The sequence below is a fragment of the Carya illinoinensis genome, chromosome 5 (assembly GCF_018687715.1).
Source record: "Carya illinoinensis cultivar Pawnee chromosome 5, C.illinoinensisPawnee_v1, whole genome shotgun sequence".
NCBI lineage: Eukaryota > Viridiplantae > Streptophyta > Magnoliopsida > Fagales > Juglandaceae > Carya > Carya illinoinensis.
Window position 1 is genome coordinate 5,793,579 of NC_056756.1, and position 14,796 is coordinate 5,808,374.

The window sequence follows — 14,796 nt, forward strand, 5'->3', positions numbered from 1 at the left end:
TCGCGTATGCGGGGGTTCTCAACCCCGGGTGCGAGTAGAGATTTTGATATACATATATATAATATATATAGCAGTAGTAGCATCTTTCAATCCACTTACCTTTTCGCCGTCGACCAATCCAGATCTAGCTAGCATATTGGTAAAGACAAATTTCATTTTGCAAAGGTAAGCAAGCTAATATCGGGTCACGTTACTTCTCACTCCTAAGTACAGACACCTGCCTAACGCCAAATATGTCTTCCACATCAACCTTTTTTTGTATATGCGTATTAAACAGTTGTTGCACTTAAAAGAGTATTATTATAAATAGAATTTTCTGCATTTACCTTTTGCAGGATGAAGTTCTCTTTTCCCCTGAAAAAATTGATTTCATAATAAAACAAAAGAAAACAAACCCGATAGCGATCTAAAATTATTTTAGATAAAAATTGAATAAAATATTATATTTTTATATTATTATTATTTTGAAATTAAAAAAAATTGAAGTATTTATTATATTTTGTGTAAAAATTTAATAAAATTATAATGATGAAATAAGATAAAACCGTATCTATGTCCAAACTAAGCCGTTGTGATTAAAAATAATCAAAATAGTTTCTGCAGAAGGGCAATCCTACATCGCGACTACCAGGTGGCAGGCATTCTCACAAATAGAGCTAATTTAACTACCATCAAAGAAGATTGAACAAATTAACCCAGCCCTACATGAAACTGTCAACCGATATCCATCTGAATTATAATTCGACATTCTACTAATAGTAAGTATCATCTGAAACACACCCAGTTCAAAAAGAGACCTCTAACGGTGGATCAAGAGAATTTGGAACTCTTCTCATCTATGAACTCTCCCTTTCAAAAAAAAAAAAAATTTATTAACCATAAAGCCCATATGCCATAGGAACAAAATCTGGATGCTAGAAACCTGAAAGAAGAAATTTATCTCAAGTTCGGTGTAACTTGAACGTTTCCCACCTTGAAAGAACTAAATATATGATGAATAACCCCGAAACAGTCCCCCCGCAAACATTTGTCAATTTTTATGCACCCTCAAAGACAAAGCCCAACAAACTATACCGCATTTTTCTTACTTCTAAAGCTCTCCTTCAGCAATGCAAATTTCTTCTTGCACTGGTTCACAGTCTTCCCAGGAACCGCTGCTGCAACCCGTTCCCATCGCTGATTGGCTTCCTTTGGAAAGGTTTTTAAAGCCTTAACCAGTGCACTTTCTTGTACAGCAGACCACACATCTTGCTCTGAACTGGAGCAAACCCCATTTGCGGCATTTGAATCAGAAGCATTCTGGTTGTCTGTGCTTCCAGTTAAAGCCTCTTCAGAATTATCGATCTTTAAACCACCGTTTTGAGAACTCTGCATTCTCGATACCCCTTCTATTTCCTCCCTAGTTGTAAGTGGAGATGCAATGGACGGTGCAGGTTTTCTCTTCTCAAGAAATGAATCAAATGCTTTCGCAGCATCAGGCTTCTGAAGAAGAACAATTTTGGTAGCCTTCAGAATTTCTTCCACAGATCTACCTGTACCGATGTATTCTGAAATAACCTCCCATCTTCGAGATATTCCTTTGGGATACTTCTGCATACCTTTTTTCAACAATTCAACTTCTTCTTTGCTCCAAGGTTTCTCCTTCTTCTCAAAGCTGCCTAACGAGCCATTACCATTAGCCTCTACAGTACCATTCTGCTGTTGAGTTTGCCCATCTTCTTTCCTATCCTCAGAATCATTTTTATGTCTGTATGCATCTCTGAGAACATTTGCTAGCTCAGGCCCCTGTTTCCCCTCCATCCTCTCGCATAAATTCCTTAGCTGATTGATATCGAATGACATACAAAGACTTTCAACATCATCCTCAGAAAAATCAAGCAAATGCTGAGATATAACAGGCCCTGAAAGTGTTCTAAGATGAGCCCTTTCCTTGCGTAAGAGCTTTTTCTCCTTCTCCTTCACCTTCTTTAGCTGTAAAGCTGCTTCTGCAGCCAGTCTTTCCTCCTCCTCCTTCCGACGTCTCTCCTCTTCAGCAATCCTGGCAGCTTCATCCTCCTGCAACTTCTTTGCCAGAAACTTAGCCTCCTTCTTCCTCTGCTTTTCAGCTCTCTCCTCTTCCTTTCTCCTCAGTATTCTTGGGTCTCTCTTATAAGCATTGTCAACAAGAACACGTACCCGTGCACATTCTTCCTTCCTAGCCTTCTCTGAGAGTTTTGCATTCTGCCTCTCCATCCAGCGCTTATGGTCACGAGACTCAGCTTGCTCCAGATCAAACTCATCAGCATGAGGGAATTCTCTCCAACTTTTAAAGACATACCAAAAGTTATAGAAACCATCAACTTCTTTTAACGGACTATTCTCATCACCCAAAGACGGAACTGGTTGGTTAACAGACCACCTCCCATTCCTCAAGAAAGCTGGACCATACACCTTGAAGAAGTCCTGTGGTGCACAGTCAGTGGGAATGTCATCATCAAACTCATCTGTCGAGTCATATATTCTTCTCTTGGCAGGATCAATTAACACCTCATATGCTTCCTGTATGGACTTAAAGTGGTTCTCTATTTCATCCTTCTTTGCTTGCTTTGCAGCTTCTGTTTCCTCAGCAAGAAGGAGAGCAGCCTGTTTGTCAGGATGATATTTCAAAGCAGTCTCACGGTAGCATTTTCTTATCTGCTCCTCTGTGGCAAGATATCTTAAGTGGCTCAAACCCAATAATGTATAGTGATCTTGCTGCTTTGCTCCAGCACCAGATTTCTTTTTGCCTTTGCTGCTATATGATTCAGGTGATGGCACATGTGTCTGTTCCTTATTGTTTTCAACCACCTTTTGATCATCACCATCTGCATTTTTATCCTCACAACCAAGAAGTTTGAGAGCAGCAGCATGGAAAGCATGCCCAGCAGGTTCATATCTTATATCCTTGACTGGAAGGCAATTTGAAGAAACGTAGATTGGCTGTCCATCTATAATCTCTTGTGAGTAGGAAATCAACCGAAACCTTGTGCAGACAGCCATGATTTTGTCAAGGATGCCAATATCAATAGGCAGGAATAGCTTCAGTTCCGTTCAGTATCGCACGCCGTATTCTGGACTCTAACAATGTCCCACTGCCATAGAAATCAATCAAAACATTCCATGCAACAGTATATACAATACAGGCTATACAACATGCAGAAGTTACTATAGAGCAGAGACAATAAAGCTTGTGTGGTTTAGTAGCAGCAAAAAAGTATGAAAATATATTGATGACATAAGGCTTGAGTTTGAGGGGGCTAAGTGATAGGCAACAACCCCAATCCTAGCTAGTTGTATTTACTCTGAAGAATTAAAGTCGTTGACCAGAGTGCAAAGCATGCACACTAAAACATAACTAATTACAACGTTAATAACAATTCAAACCGGCATACTACCTAGGATCATTGAACTATGAAAAATAATTTTGAAAATTAAAAACATCTAAAAGTAAAAAGCTCAAGACTAGTAACCTTAGCACCTAACATATGCATGAAAACATTGCAATACAGCACAAAAGGTCAAGCCGCCACTATTGAATTAAAATAAAAAAAAAAAAAAAAAAAAAACAACTTACAAAAAGAAAAAAACAACCAAATTTAGATATGTAAAAATAAGAACTAATCGATGAGAATTCAGGGAAATAATTCATATTTAAAGTCAAACCGCATATGATAATTATGTCGAAGCTAGAAGTACGTTGAAGTATGATTCAATATTTATAAATTTCATTCCATGTTTCTGATCACAAAAATGTTGCATGCATCGAGGTCGCCGCAGACAAGCGGATTAAATACAACAAATAGTCAATTAAAATAAGCATACCTTCTGAGAAATCGAGAGGGAGAGAGTACAAGAATTTGGTTTGCTTGTTGTAGGGCGCTTTTCAGATGATGGAAATTGATAGCTTTGACGAGAACGGAGAAACTGAAGCCAGCTTCAACGGAAGGTGGCTTCAGTGTCCGTCTCTGATATTTTGATGCTCGCAAGCACAGCACAGAGAACCAGATGGCTTTATTTTGCCCTAATGAAACAGAGAAGACGGGCTGTCTCTCGCGTATTGGGGCTGTTTTGGGCCTTGCCCAATCATTTAAAAGTTGGCCCACCTTAATGTTTGAGATAATTACAAATTTTAATACAAGTAAATTACAATTAATGTAATCATCAATGATCAAATCACAAAAGTATCTCACTTTAGTCCCACGTTATTAACTATGAAAAGTTGGGTTTATTAGAACGTACGACACAGTTTGAACATTAAATATATAAAACAAAAAATAATGATATTTTATTATAATTATTTTACAATTTTTTCTGCTGTCAATCGGCGTAATGGATTGATATTCATTATAATTTTATGATTCAAACCAACTTTTACCATTTTCAGATAGTTGGATACTGTTTGTAAACAAACAGTATTTGTAGACAATATATATCGACTAAGGTTAGATACTGTTTGAAGGTGTTCAAGTCTTATATATTTTTATTTGAATAAAAAGTAATATTTATTGTTAAAAGATGATAATTCTTTATGTGAGGTTGAGTTTACTAATTTTTTTCAAATAAATGTACAGAACTTACACACCCTATAATTAAAAATATTACTTCTCTATAATTAATATGTTTTTGCGTTGATTGCTGTGGAGGGGTCAATATCGGCATGACCCAAGTCAAAGCTCAAGACCCACTACCCTTAAAAGGAAATCCATTCAAAGAAGTCGCTTAACCACCTTGATTATTAGGTATAAATCCTTAACTTATGAATATTCAGAATACAGTGGTAAGATAACTTCAATAATTTAGGTATAAGCATTACGACCAAGTATAGCATGGACTTAATATGTTTATAGCATGAATCTAATAGACCTCTATGCCTCTCTCTATATATAAGTAACAGATAACTATCAATCTATCTGATTATATTATTGAATTATTATCTATTATTTATTATTGTCTTAAGCATTGGAGTTGATATAGGGCACCCAATGCCACCCACATGATAACTTGTAGGTTGACAATTATGGTAGATGGTGGAATACGTCCTTCATATGGTGAATTGAGCTTTAGGGTCGTTGCAGCATAAAAATGAGGACCAATTTTCAACAGGAAGTCGAATTTTTCACTACAATCTAATCTAGGTTTATTTGGAGAGAAGTGACACAAAAAGGAAGGTCAGAAAACCACATGAAATGGTGATTCCTTGGTAATTGCCAATGAACAGTTCTGTACATTGAAGTTATAGTTGGCAGATGGTTTTATCTCCACTAGATTAAAATTCTGAAATAAAAATATCTTGGTACCTTCTGAGGTGGGAAGCTTCGACCACATCATAGTCACTGTGTGGAAAACTCGATCTTGGGGGACATGTTTTGGAACATACGTATGGAATTTGTTGTCTTCTTGTTCACTTTATGTATGGAGTTGGTTGTCCAAATCTGCAGTGAATTAGTTGTCCCAATTTTGGCTCTTTATGTCTCACTCTCTCTCTCCACATCTTTTAATAAAATGCCCACTTTCTATCATTTAATCTGCAACTTGCTGCATATGCCTAAACTTTGCGTGTAATTAACTCACTTCTCCAGTCCTTCTCTTTGTAGGTCCTAATACAAAATTTATAATTCCAGCCACTTACTGCTTTATCTACTGTTTACAATTAATTTTATTTAAATAGAAAAATAAAATTAATGCATGGAAAATTTTTATTGGTGGAGGGATGTTGATTCCATCGTAAAACCGAGTCAACTAGTATTTAATAATTAATAGTTTGGTAAACTTCTCAAGACCAACTAGTATTTAATAATTTGGTAAAATTCATGGTTCTTCCAAACACCCCCAAAACTTTATGGCCATTATAACCAAAGCAATATTGGTGTACTATGAGTTTGGTATTTAAAGTTATATTTAAAAAAAAATATTTTAATCATAAAAAGATTGTATCAAAATAAACTCACAAATTAACGTGATTTAAAATAATATGTTAGATTGTAAAATAAATATAATATATCATATAAAATTACATCAATTTTTTATTATTACTATTTTATAGTTGTAGTACTTTTTTAGCTATAAATATAAAAAAGCGATAATAATTATGAGAAATAATATTTACAATCGTAAATATGTAAGCGTTACATAATTATTTTTAAAAAATAGATAAATACGAGATCCGTATAAAAAGAAAATAAATTTTTTATAATAATTTTTTTTTAAATAACTATATTATACCTACGTACCTTATAACTATACGGAGCATTAACCAAGAATTGCCTATAGGTAGAAACTCATTTAGCATAAGCACGTTGTGCTATGAATCATATATATGAGATTAACGGGGCGTGAGACTTGAGCGTGTGAAACTGTTTTTTATATTTTAGTTAATATTTTTAAAATTTGTACTTGACGTTTTATCAATGCCAGCTTCTTATTCAAACCTCACAGTTCGATAAGAGAGAGAATCTAGAGAGAGAGAGAGAGAGAGAGAGAGCGCTTCAACCAGAGGGCGAAGCCGAGAAAAGAGAACCCTAGAAGAGAGGAAGATTGCTCGGATTCCAACCCACAACCCTTTTCTTATTTTTATTTCGAGATCTATCTCGATCCTTTGTTCCAAAGGTAGGCTCTTTTATTTGAATAAGCGAAATTGGAAAACACGTTCCGTTGTTGCTGCCGAAATCTGAATCTGTTTCCAATTCCTTTAATCCGTTACAATTCTCTTTTTACTTGTGTTCCAATCAAATACATTGCGACATTTCTTTTCGTTTTCTATTTCTATTCTTAATGCTCTGTTTGATTCCACTAAATGTTTGAAAACTGAAATTTTTGAATCCCAGATTTAAAATTTTTGCTTGGGACCTGAGAAAGCGTGCAAAATCTGGACTGAACTGAGCCTTGCTCAATTGATTTGTTTAGTTAAAAAATATAGGATTCAACATTTGATTTTTTTTTTTCGTCTTTCCAATTTTTGTTGTTGGTCAACAGAAAAACTTGGCTCTATCTTTCAATTAGTAGTTCATAGTGTATGAAAATTAGTATTATATTGTTGCCAGTCTCTTTTACTTTAGTTTTGACTATTAGGTTACCTACTTTATTCAATTGGAGGATGAGCTATTGCCGACGCTTTACTGAAGGAGAGGCCTCTGGAACAATTTTTTTTTTTTGTTTTGACATTTTTCGTTTATCTTTTTTAATATTGTATTTCCTGTGTTAATGTGTTATTCTTTACTTGTTGTCTTTCATGCCTTAAATTTGTCAGGGACTGGTTGTGCTTAGGCTATGGCAAATTCCAAGGGGTCATCAAACATCAGAAATTTGATGTGCTCTGGAAAGCATGCTCTACTTCCTCCTAAAAGTCCATTTCCCAGTGTTACCCCACCATATGCTGATTATGTCCCAAGTCCTGCTGTTGGATCAAAATCTCTTCAGAAGCATAGAGAGGGAAATGTACACCACCAACGAACTTCCTCTGAGAACCTTCTCATAGAGGAGCAACCTTCTTGGCTTGATGATCTCCTTAATGAACCAGAAGCACCTATTCGTAGAGGAGGTCATAGGCGTTCATCTAGTGATTCCTTTGCTTACATAGATGTAGCAGATGTTTCTAACTTAGATTATGCAGCACAGGATGAGTACAAATATAAGAGTTTGATTTCTGTACCTTCTTGGGGATCTCAAGACTTTGATCATATCAAAGATGTGCAGCTTCCTTCACTATATGCAGACATCAACTTGGCAAAGCAGAAGAATAGGGCATGGGAATCAACTTTGAATGCTGTGGCTAACCCAAGCAGCCGTTCTGTCAGGGATAACACCGTTCATCAGAGTTCAGGATCATCATGTTCACCACAGGAGGCTGATGGATTTCCATCTACAACAAGCGAGAAGCAGGATCAATTTGAATACAGTCCGCAAGATCCAAAAGCTTCTTCTGAAAGAAAGGATGGATCTCATGCTAAGGCTTATGCTTCCGAAACGGATACAAAACGTGCTAAACAGTATGTAGCCAGTTTAATTGTTCTTTATATTCTATTACTTATTGTTTCAGTAAATATATAATGTGCCAAGCATGGTAACGGAATATTTGATTCTTAAAATATTTTCTACATGGGAAACTAGAGTCAATTGAAACCTTTTTGGATTTATTGCACTCTAGTCTTCCATGGAATGATAAACATTGTGTTGGGCACTTTCTAAGAAAGGAAGGTTTGAGGTTAGGTTATTCTATGAGGCTCTTAAAGAGAGTCTATAATGGTTGAAATTTTATGGAAGAATATGTTGTGTGCAAAGGTACCACAGAAAGTAGTGTCTTTTGGATGGAGAACTGCTTTTGGGCTCAGGTAACACAGTTTGTAGCAGTTTTTGGTTGTATAGCTGCTTTAGGCACTTTGAGAACGTGTAATTTTGGATGGATCTTTCATAAGCATATTAGTAACTAAAAGATAATGTCATTACATGAGAAAGCTATTCTGGAAGGGTTTTATCTGTCATTACATGTTAAATGCTGTTTGCTGCAGACAATTTGCTCAACGCTCACGGGTCCGGAAGCTTCAATACATAGCTGAGCTTGAAAGGAATGTACAAGCTTTGCAGGTAAGTATAGGCAGAAGTTGAGATAGTGCATAAGTTCTGTTTGGTATTAGAATGTGGGTTTTATGCTGTACAACAAAGCTCAATTGTTATTTCTATGTACTTCACAGGCAGAAGGGTCTGAAGTTTCAGCTGAACTTGAATTTCTCAACCAGCAGAATCTTATTCTGGGCATGGAGAACAAAGCCCTCAAGCAACGTTTAGAAAGCATGACTCAGGAGCAGCTTATCAAATACTGTAAGCTTCTATCCTTTACCATTAAGGTCTTGCCAATCAATATTTTTATCTGCCTCATTTGTTGATTGGTTACGTCTATTGGTTTTAATTAATTTAATGTAATTTCTTATTTTTGACCTTTCTTCTGCCCTCTTCCTTCTTTAGGGCTTTTGGTTTTATACTTCCCCTTTATGCGTTGTGTCCCTTAGCACCTTTTGATAAATTTGCTTACTGAGAAATAATATAGGCCATACTTATGAAGTGAATACGTGCATCATCACTTGGGGCAGCATTGGGCTTTGATACCACCATATTAGAGCATCCATCCCAGAAGCTTAAGCCATTAGATGGAGTGGTGGAAATTCAAGTAGTATTAAACTCATTTTGAGATGATGTACTTGTTAAAAAAAGAAATAATGGGTGAAAATATAACTCTAGTCCTTGGATTATTTTAAAAAAAAAAGTGCAAAAGAAATTGATTTAGCTGTAGCTTTTCATCAAATTGGAAGTGAAATTTTAGACAGAAATTCCTTTTCACAAGCATTAGGTATTTGGCAGCAAATGATTAAACGTGACATGCTTCTCTTCATGTATTTAGGGAAAGCTTTTAGCAAACCTGCTATGCTAGTTATGGTGCTGCATTCTAGTTATTCTATGCTGCTTTTTACCGGTGAGATGAATTGCCTAATGCCATGAATGTGCTTATGCTTCATGTGGCAACTAGGTTGCTCACTGATAAGCAACTATGTCGAATGGCATTTGTTTCTTTCCTTTTTCAAGAAAAAGCTTTTGGTAGATGTGTTGTGCTACCTTTTACCCTTTATAATTTGCATTGTAAAACCACGGATGGTAGCTTCTGTTCCTGAAAATGACCCACCAAACAAGCAGTCCTTGGAAAAATGATTTTCTGAGAGCACGGGTCTCCTTTCGGATGCATTGGGTCTATCTGAAATTTTCTGAGTAAATTTTTCTTACACATCAGCATTGTATCAATTAACCGGAAGAAAATTTAAAGAATACTGGATAAAAATAAATCCAAAAGGAGATCACTGATCTGCTATCTCCTGGATATCAAATAGTTACATGCATATATATATATAAATATATATTCATATCATTATAATGGCAAGAGACTGAAATATACACCATGTATAGTGGAGCAAGAAGTATTGGAGAGAGAGATTGGGAGGCTAAGAGCCTTGTATCAGCAGCAGCAGCAGCATCAACAGCAACAGCAGCCATCTTCTAGCCATCGACGCACTAACAGCAGAGACCTAGACTCCCAATTTGCTAGCCTCTCTTTGAAACACAAGGATGCCAATTCTGGCCATGATCCTGTAACTGGTCCACTCCGCATATAGGTCTGTGATCTCTCCAGAGCTGTGTATGTTTCCCCCTCTTGATTGGCATTGCTGCATCTGTGACCAAAATTGTTGTTTCCTTGTGCTAAATAACTGGTGCCCTCTCTCTGCCAGCTTTGCGCATTTTGATTCTTGTCTTTTCATTCCCTCTTCTGCTTGTTAACATAATGTCCTCATGTGCACCTGGTAGTCATTGCCAGAAATTACTCATTTCTGGCAGTTTACTTACCGGAGGTGATAACTCAAAACAGATTTAATGTATCAGTCTGTCCTGTCCTCTATATTTCAGAGAACAAAATCCATGAAAGTTTATGCTCCATTTTTTGCTCATTGAAGTTTTTGCTCTCGTGGAGTTCAATCCCTTGCCAAGATCTTTAGGGCTGTTTGGATGTGGATTACTTGTTGATCCATTATGGTAAAAGATACTCTGTACTTGTAAAATGTTTTAAATGAAATTCATGTTTATTCTTGGGTTTTGTTTCACCATAGTGAGAATTAGTTTGTTTTTATAAAGAATTAGTTACTCGAATGTTCATGTACCAGATTGTAAATTCTTGCTCCCCCCTCTACCCTTCCTAGGCCATTCTGAAGAACTGTTTAATTTATCGTTTTGCAGTATATTATAAAGACATTTTTATCAAGGAAAGCAAAGCTGCAAAATGGTATATTACAAATAGGGTTATGTATGCAGATGCAGTAAACCTACTAGGTTGTGTCTTTGAAGTTAGGGAGTGGTGGAAACGAAAAGAAAATGATGTTGTGACTTCCAAGTCTTTAACAAGTAAAACTTATCTTCTTCATAGAGGCATTTGAAAAGCTATGCCATCTAGATAAGGATCCTCTCTATTTTAATCGAAATGAATAGTATCTACTTAGTAGAAAACATGAGGTGTTCTGGCCATTTCACTTGTCAATCTAATCATTTTTAATACAGCATAGATTAACGAAAATGATATTTAGCCATCCAAATTAGCGAAAGTTCAAATCTTGTTTATGACTAATGCGTCATAATGTTTGGAACTAGATAATGCTTGTTACGAGCATTATTACACGAGTAATAGGTTTGGCAACAGTTGTCTTTTTTTTTTATTATTATTATTTTGGGTTCTCAAATTTATGGGCAAATACAACACTAACAAATGCTCACGTATTTAAAAGTTATGAGTTTTAATCTCTAAGGCCGACACTTCAAAATACTAATACAATAAAAAACAAGGAGAAAAGAATGGAAGGCATTGCTGTGGCACTATGAGCAACGTTTGGGAGAGTAGGGTATTGATCTGGAGGGGGCAGTACACATTCGTCACCATTGAAAGAAATTCTTCTTGGGAAAGTCCATCCTTCTCTAAAAGTGAAAATTCCCGAATCTTTGTGCAGTAGCATCTCGGTTTGTACATTTCCACTTGGTCCCGATTGAAGTAACATGTCATTGTAGTATTGAATCCCCCAAAACATCCCCGTATCATCTGTGAAAATGTGTTTCCGAGCTTAATTATAAAAATAAAATAAAATAAAAAACAAAAAAAACCAGAGACTTTCTCACTAAACTTAATTTCACTTACTGATGTTTGCATAGGAGTTAAGGGGCTGGTAGTTGAAGCTGAAAACCTGAGTGACATTTCTCAAGTTGGGGTGAAGAGCCACCAAATTCCACATTGAATAGTTTTTAACAAAATTTAGATTGGTGATAGTGATCTTGACCCTCCAATACTCTTTATAGCTTTGTTTCACATGCCAGTGCACCTGTGTAGGGCACATGTGGCGAGAACAGGCCACCAAAGGTTGTGGTTCTTCTTCATTTGCATGTGGTAGTTCCAACAAAGGAGGTGTCTCTCCAGGCCTACCATTTTTAGGACACAAAAATGTCAAAAAATAATAATAAATAAATAAAAGGGAAAAACTGATTTATAAGAAATAGTAAGTAAAGAGGTCCTTGGAAGGAAATCATCGGAGTCGTTTCGAACACAATGTGAAATATTAGAAAGGGCAAAGAGGGCTTACTTTACACATTTTGCTCCAGCTAGTCCTTGACAAGCACAGCTGCACTGGGGGCAAGGAACAATGGTACTGTTGTAAAATGCAGACAAGGAAACACAACATTTTGGAGTAGGTGATGCTCGAAATTGTGAGTAGATACAGGTTACATTCCAAGTCTCTACACAAACCCGAACAAATAAGTCAACAGTAGAGTAAAGAATGGAACAGAGGCCTAGAGGTAGAAAAAAGAAAAAGCATATTTCTTGATCTCTTTTAGGTGTTTCATGAGATGGTAGCAGGAGTGTCTGACTCACAAGTGTATTCTGAACCTAGTTATCATGCAGATCCTTATCATGAAGTCTTGAAAAAATATATTTATATAGAAATCTAAGAAAGCTTCTACCAAGAGCTTGCGTCCGTCGACGGCTTCCATCCTCTCTGAACCTGGTTGGTGGAACCTCAAATGCGTCTCCACAGGTATAACCAGGAAGACCAAGGTTGAAATTGAGGGGCATGAAGTAGATTGCGTTGTTATCAGAAGAAGGTTTATTAACGTTCATCCGGAAAGTAGCAAAATACATAGTAGGGTCTTGTGTCATTGAGGTCAAAACCCCTCCCTTGCAGCAATTGGCAAATTGCTTATTATAAGCAGCTCCTGGAATGAGATCAACAATCTCAGGCCTTTTCTCACAGCTATGAGGAAGTACTTGACCCCTAAATCTAGAGCAGTTTCCTTGCTGAGTTGCCTCTGCTCCCCACATATCCCATATTGCCTCGTCTCCTCTCCATGTCCAGCTCAATTTCCAACCGGGCCGCTCCACGTGTCGAAATAGTTGGAAGTTGTAGATTGATACCCTTACCTGATAATAATCAATTATACAGAATACATAAAGTTGATATCTGACCCAGAAATGCATGATTTGATGCAGGCCAGAGTCCAGACAATACGATCCAAAAATGGTATTTATTGAAATCAATATGATTGGGATGCAGGCCGAAGACAAACTGTTAAGATGTCCCTGTTAATTTTTCTGAGTATATAGTTTTGGATACAGTTTTAAAAAAGAAGGAAAACACTAAACCCACCGACAGTTGGTCCCGACAGGGTTTTTTTTTTTTTTTTTTTTTTACTTAATGATTAAGGTTGTTTTTTCAGTGATGTTGTAATTTTTTTTTTAAATATTTAAGGGTATAAAAAAATGTATGAAAAAATAAAAATAAAAAATAAAAAGGCTGGAGTGCATGCAGTTTTCAAAAAAGTATTGTCTGATTTTTCTGGGAGTTTTCAAAAAGTATTTAATAAATCATAAGGATTATAGCATGGAGGAGTTTCTGTTCGATCTTCTTAATTATAACACACTAAACTGCTGGAGTGCAGTATGCAGGCGTACTACAGAACAGAGGAGGCAGCCATGCACCCAGCAAGTACAATGAAAAATATCTGATCTTTCCGCTGTCTGCCAAGTTAGAGATCAATATTCTTCAATGAGGAATGCCCTCAGATCATCAAAACCCAAAGAGTGTGATATGAGATGTATAAATAAAAATAAAATATCACGAAATCATTAGAAAAAAAAAAAAAACATAAAAACAAAAAATATTGAAGAACTTGCGTCATAGGTGCCGCCATTGTCAAGCATGAGATCCCATGTAATGGTTATATTGGCTTGAGGATCCAGTGGATCATACCCACCTGCGTTTTAAGTCAAATCGACCCCAAAATATTAAGAAAAGCAAAAATTAAAATGAATGAAGAAGAATCACATTCAGTGGAAAATCCTTTTTTTTTTCTTTTTTTCTTTTTTTGTGGGGGTTTAAAGCAAAGAAAAAGGTACTTACAAGATGGTGAGATGGAGCTGAAGAGAAATAGGAAGATGAAAACGAAGAGTGGCATACCCCTTGATCTTTGAACAACAAACATAAACGAGTTCATTTTCAAAACCCAATATAAATTAAATGCAAATTCTTATTCCTCAACACAGAATTCATTAATCAAGCCGATAAAACCTCTAGTTTCCAACATATAATTACGTATTGGAGTTCATTCAACGTTCAACGTTCACGCGAATTGTGATCCGCGGTATCTGGCCGTTTGGGTCTCTCTCTCTATCTCTGTGGCCCTTTTTTCCCCCTTAATTTGAGTTCATCCGTCGTAGCCTTCAAGTTTAATGCAGTTTTTTGTTTAAAAAAAAAAAAAACTACATTAACGTAATTAAGAACTAACGTGAAAGGACATACTTTAAAAATAAAAATGTTATCTATATTTATAATTTTACTTATCGTAATTATATGTGTTGATATGTTAACTATTAAAAATAATAAAAATTTTAAAATTAAAAATAAATAAATATAACACTGATGAAATGGGTTACAACTCAATACGTATAATATTTACGTATACGACTACTCCTTTACAAACAACCGATTTTGGTACCCTGTTAACTACTCTTTTCTTTTCATTTTGGTCTCTCATTTTAAGCCCAAATCATCAATTATATTTCATGAGTTTATTCCCGAATAAAAATATAGTTGCAGTCGTAATTATCTAACTACCGTATAATAAAAAATAAATAAATATACAATTTACATTAAAAAATCATTTTTTATTTTTTTTTTATTTTTTTGCAAAACGATTACACCATACTTA

The 14,796-nt window shown here is 35.8% G+C and overlaps 3 protein-coding genes across 4 annotated transcripts; 1 reads left to right on the forward strand and 2 right to left on the reverse strand.

Annotated features, from left to right (window-relative positions):
• Nucleotides 1–702: 702 nt before the first annotated feature.
• On the reverse strand, nucleotides 703–4,044 carry LOC122310611 (dnaJ homolog subfamily C member 2-like). 2 transcript variants are annotated; one of them, XM_043124662.1, is made up of 2 exons: nucleotides 3,841–4,044; nucleotides 703–3,096 (listed from the first exon to the last, which is right to left on the reverse strand). In XM_043124662.1, the coding sequence occupies exon 2, from the start codon at nucleotides 3,016–3,018 to the stop codon at nucleotides 1,069–1,071; it is 1,950 nt and encodes a 649-aa protein (XP_042980596.1). In that variant the 5' UTR covers nucleotides 3,019–3,096; nucleotides 3,841–4,044; the 3' UTR covers nucleotides 703–1,068. The 2 variants fall into 2 exon arrangements, with proteins under 2 accessions (XP_042980596.1, XP_042980595.1); XM_043124661.1 differs by having other exon boundaries at nucleotides 703–3,110.
• Nucleotides 4,045–6,434: 2,390 nt separating this feature from the next.
• On the forward strand, nucleotides 6,435–10,655 carry LOC122311045 (uncharacterized protein At4g06598). Its single transcript, XM_043125395.1, has 5 exons — nucleotides 6,435–6,624; nucleotides 7,265–8,003; nucleotides 8,523–8,598; nucleotides 8,706–8,832; nucleotides 9,967–10,655. Exons 2-5 carry the CDS (start codon nucleotides 7,285–7,287, stop codon nucleotides 10,170–10,172), a joined length of 1,128 nt encoding a protein of 375 aa, XP_042981329.1. The 5' UTR covers nucleotides 6,435–6,624; nucleotides 7,265–7,284; the 3' UTR covers nucleotides 10,173–10,655.
• A 575-nt stretch (nucleotides 10,656–11,230) lies between these two features.
• LOC122311044 (COBRA-like protein 6) lies at nucleotides 11,231–14,151 on the reverse strand. Its single transcript, XM_043125393.1, has 6 exons — nucleotides 13,989–14,151; nucleotides 13,763–13,842; nucleotides 12,553–13,009; nucleotides 12,174–12,327; nucleotides 11,735–12,012; nucleotides 11,231–11,638 (listed from the first exon to the last, which is right to left on the reverse strand). The coding sequence occupies exons 1-6, from the start codon at nucleotides 14,080–14,082 to the stop codon at nucleotides 11,361–11,363; spliced, it is 1,341 nt and encodes a 446-aa protein (XP_042981327.1). The 5' UTR covers nucleotides 14,083–14,151; the 3' UTR covers nucleotides 11,231–11,360.
• Between the last annotated feature and the right edge of the window lie 645 nt (nucleotides 14,152–14,796).

Bases quoted from the DNA above. Each gene is read 5' to 3' on its own strand.
- LOC122311044 (XM_043125393.1), bottom strand. From the start codon at position 14,082: ATGAACTCGTTTATGTTTGTTGTTCAAAGATCAAGGGGTATGCCACTC. The intron at 13,010-13,762 runs GCAAGTTCTTCA...GATTATTATCAG, and splicing joins ACAATGGCGGCACCTATGAC to GTAAGGGTATCAATCTACAA. The intron at 12,328-12,552 runs GTAGAAGCTTTC...GGGTTTGTGTAG, and splicing joins TCGACGGACGCAAGCTCTTG to AGACTTGGAATGTAACCTGT.
- LOC122311045 (XM_043125395.1), top strand. From the start codon at position 7,285: ATGGCAAATTCCAAGGGGTCATCAAACATCAGAAATTTGATGTGCTCT. The intron at 8,004-8,522 runs GTATGTAGCCAG...TGTTTGCTGCAG, and splicing joins GATACAAAACGTGCTAAACA to ACAATTTGCTCAACGCTCAC. The intron at 8,833-9,966 runs GTAAGCTTCTAT...CACCATGTATAG, and splicing joins GGAGCAGCTTATCAAATACT to TGGAGCAAGAAGTATTGGAG.
- LOC122310611 (XM_043124662.1), bottom strand. From the start codon at position 3,018: ATGGCTGTCTGCACAAGGTTTCGGTTGATTTCCTACTCACAAGAGATT.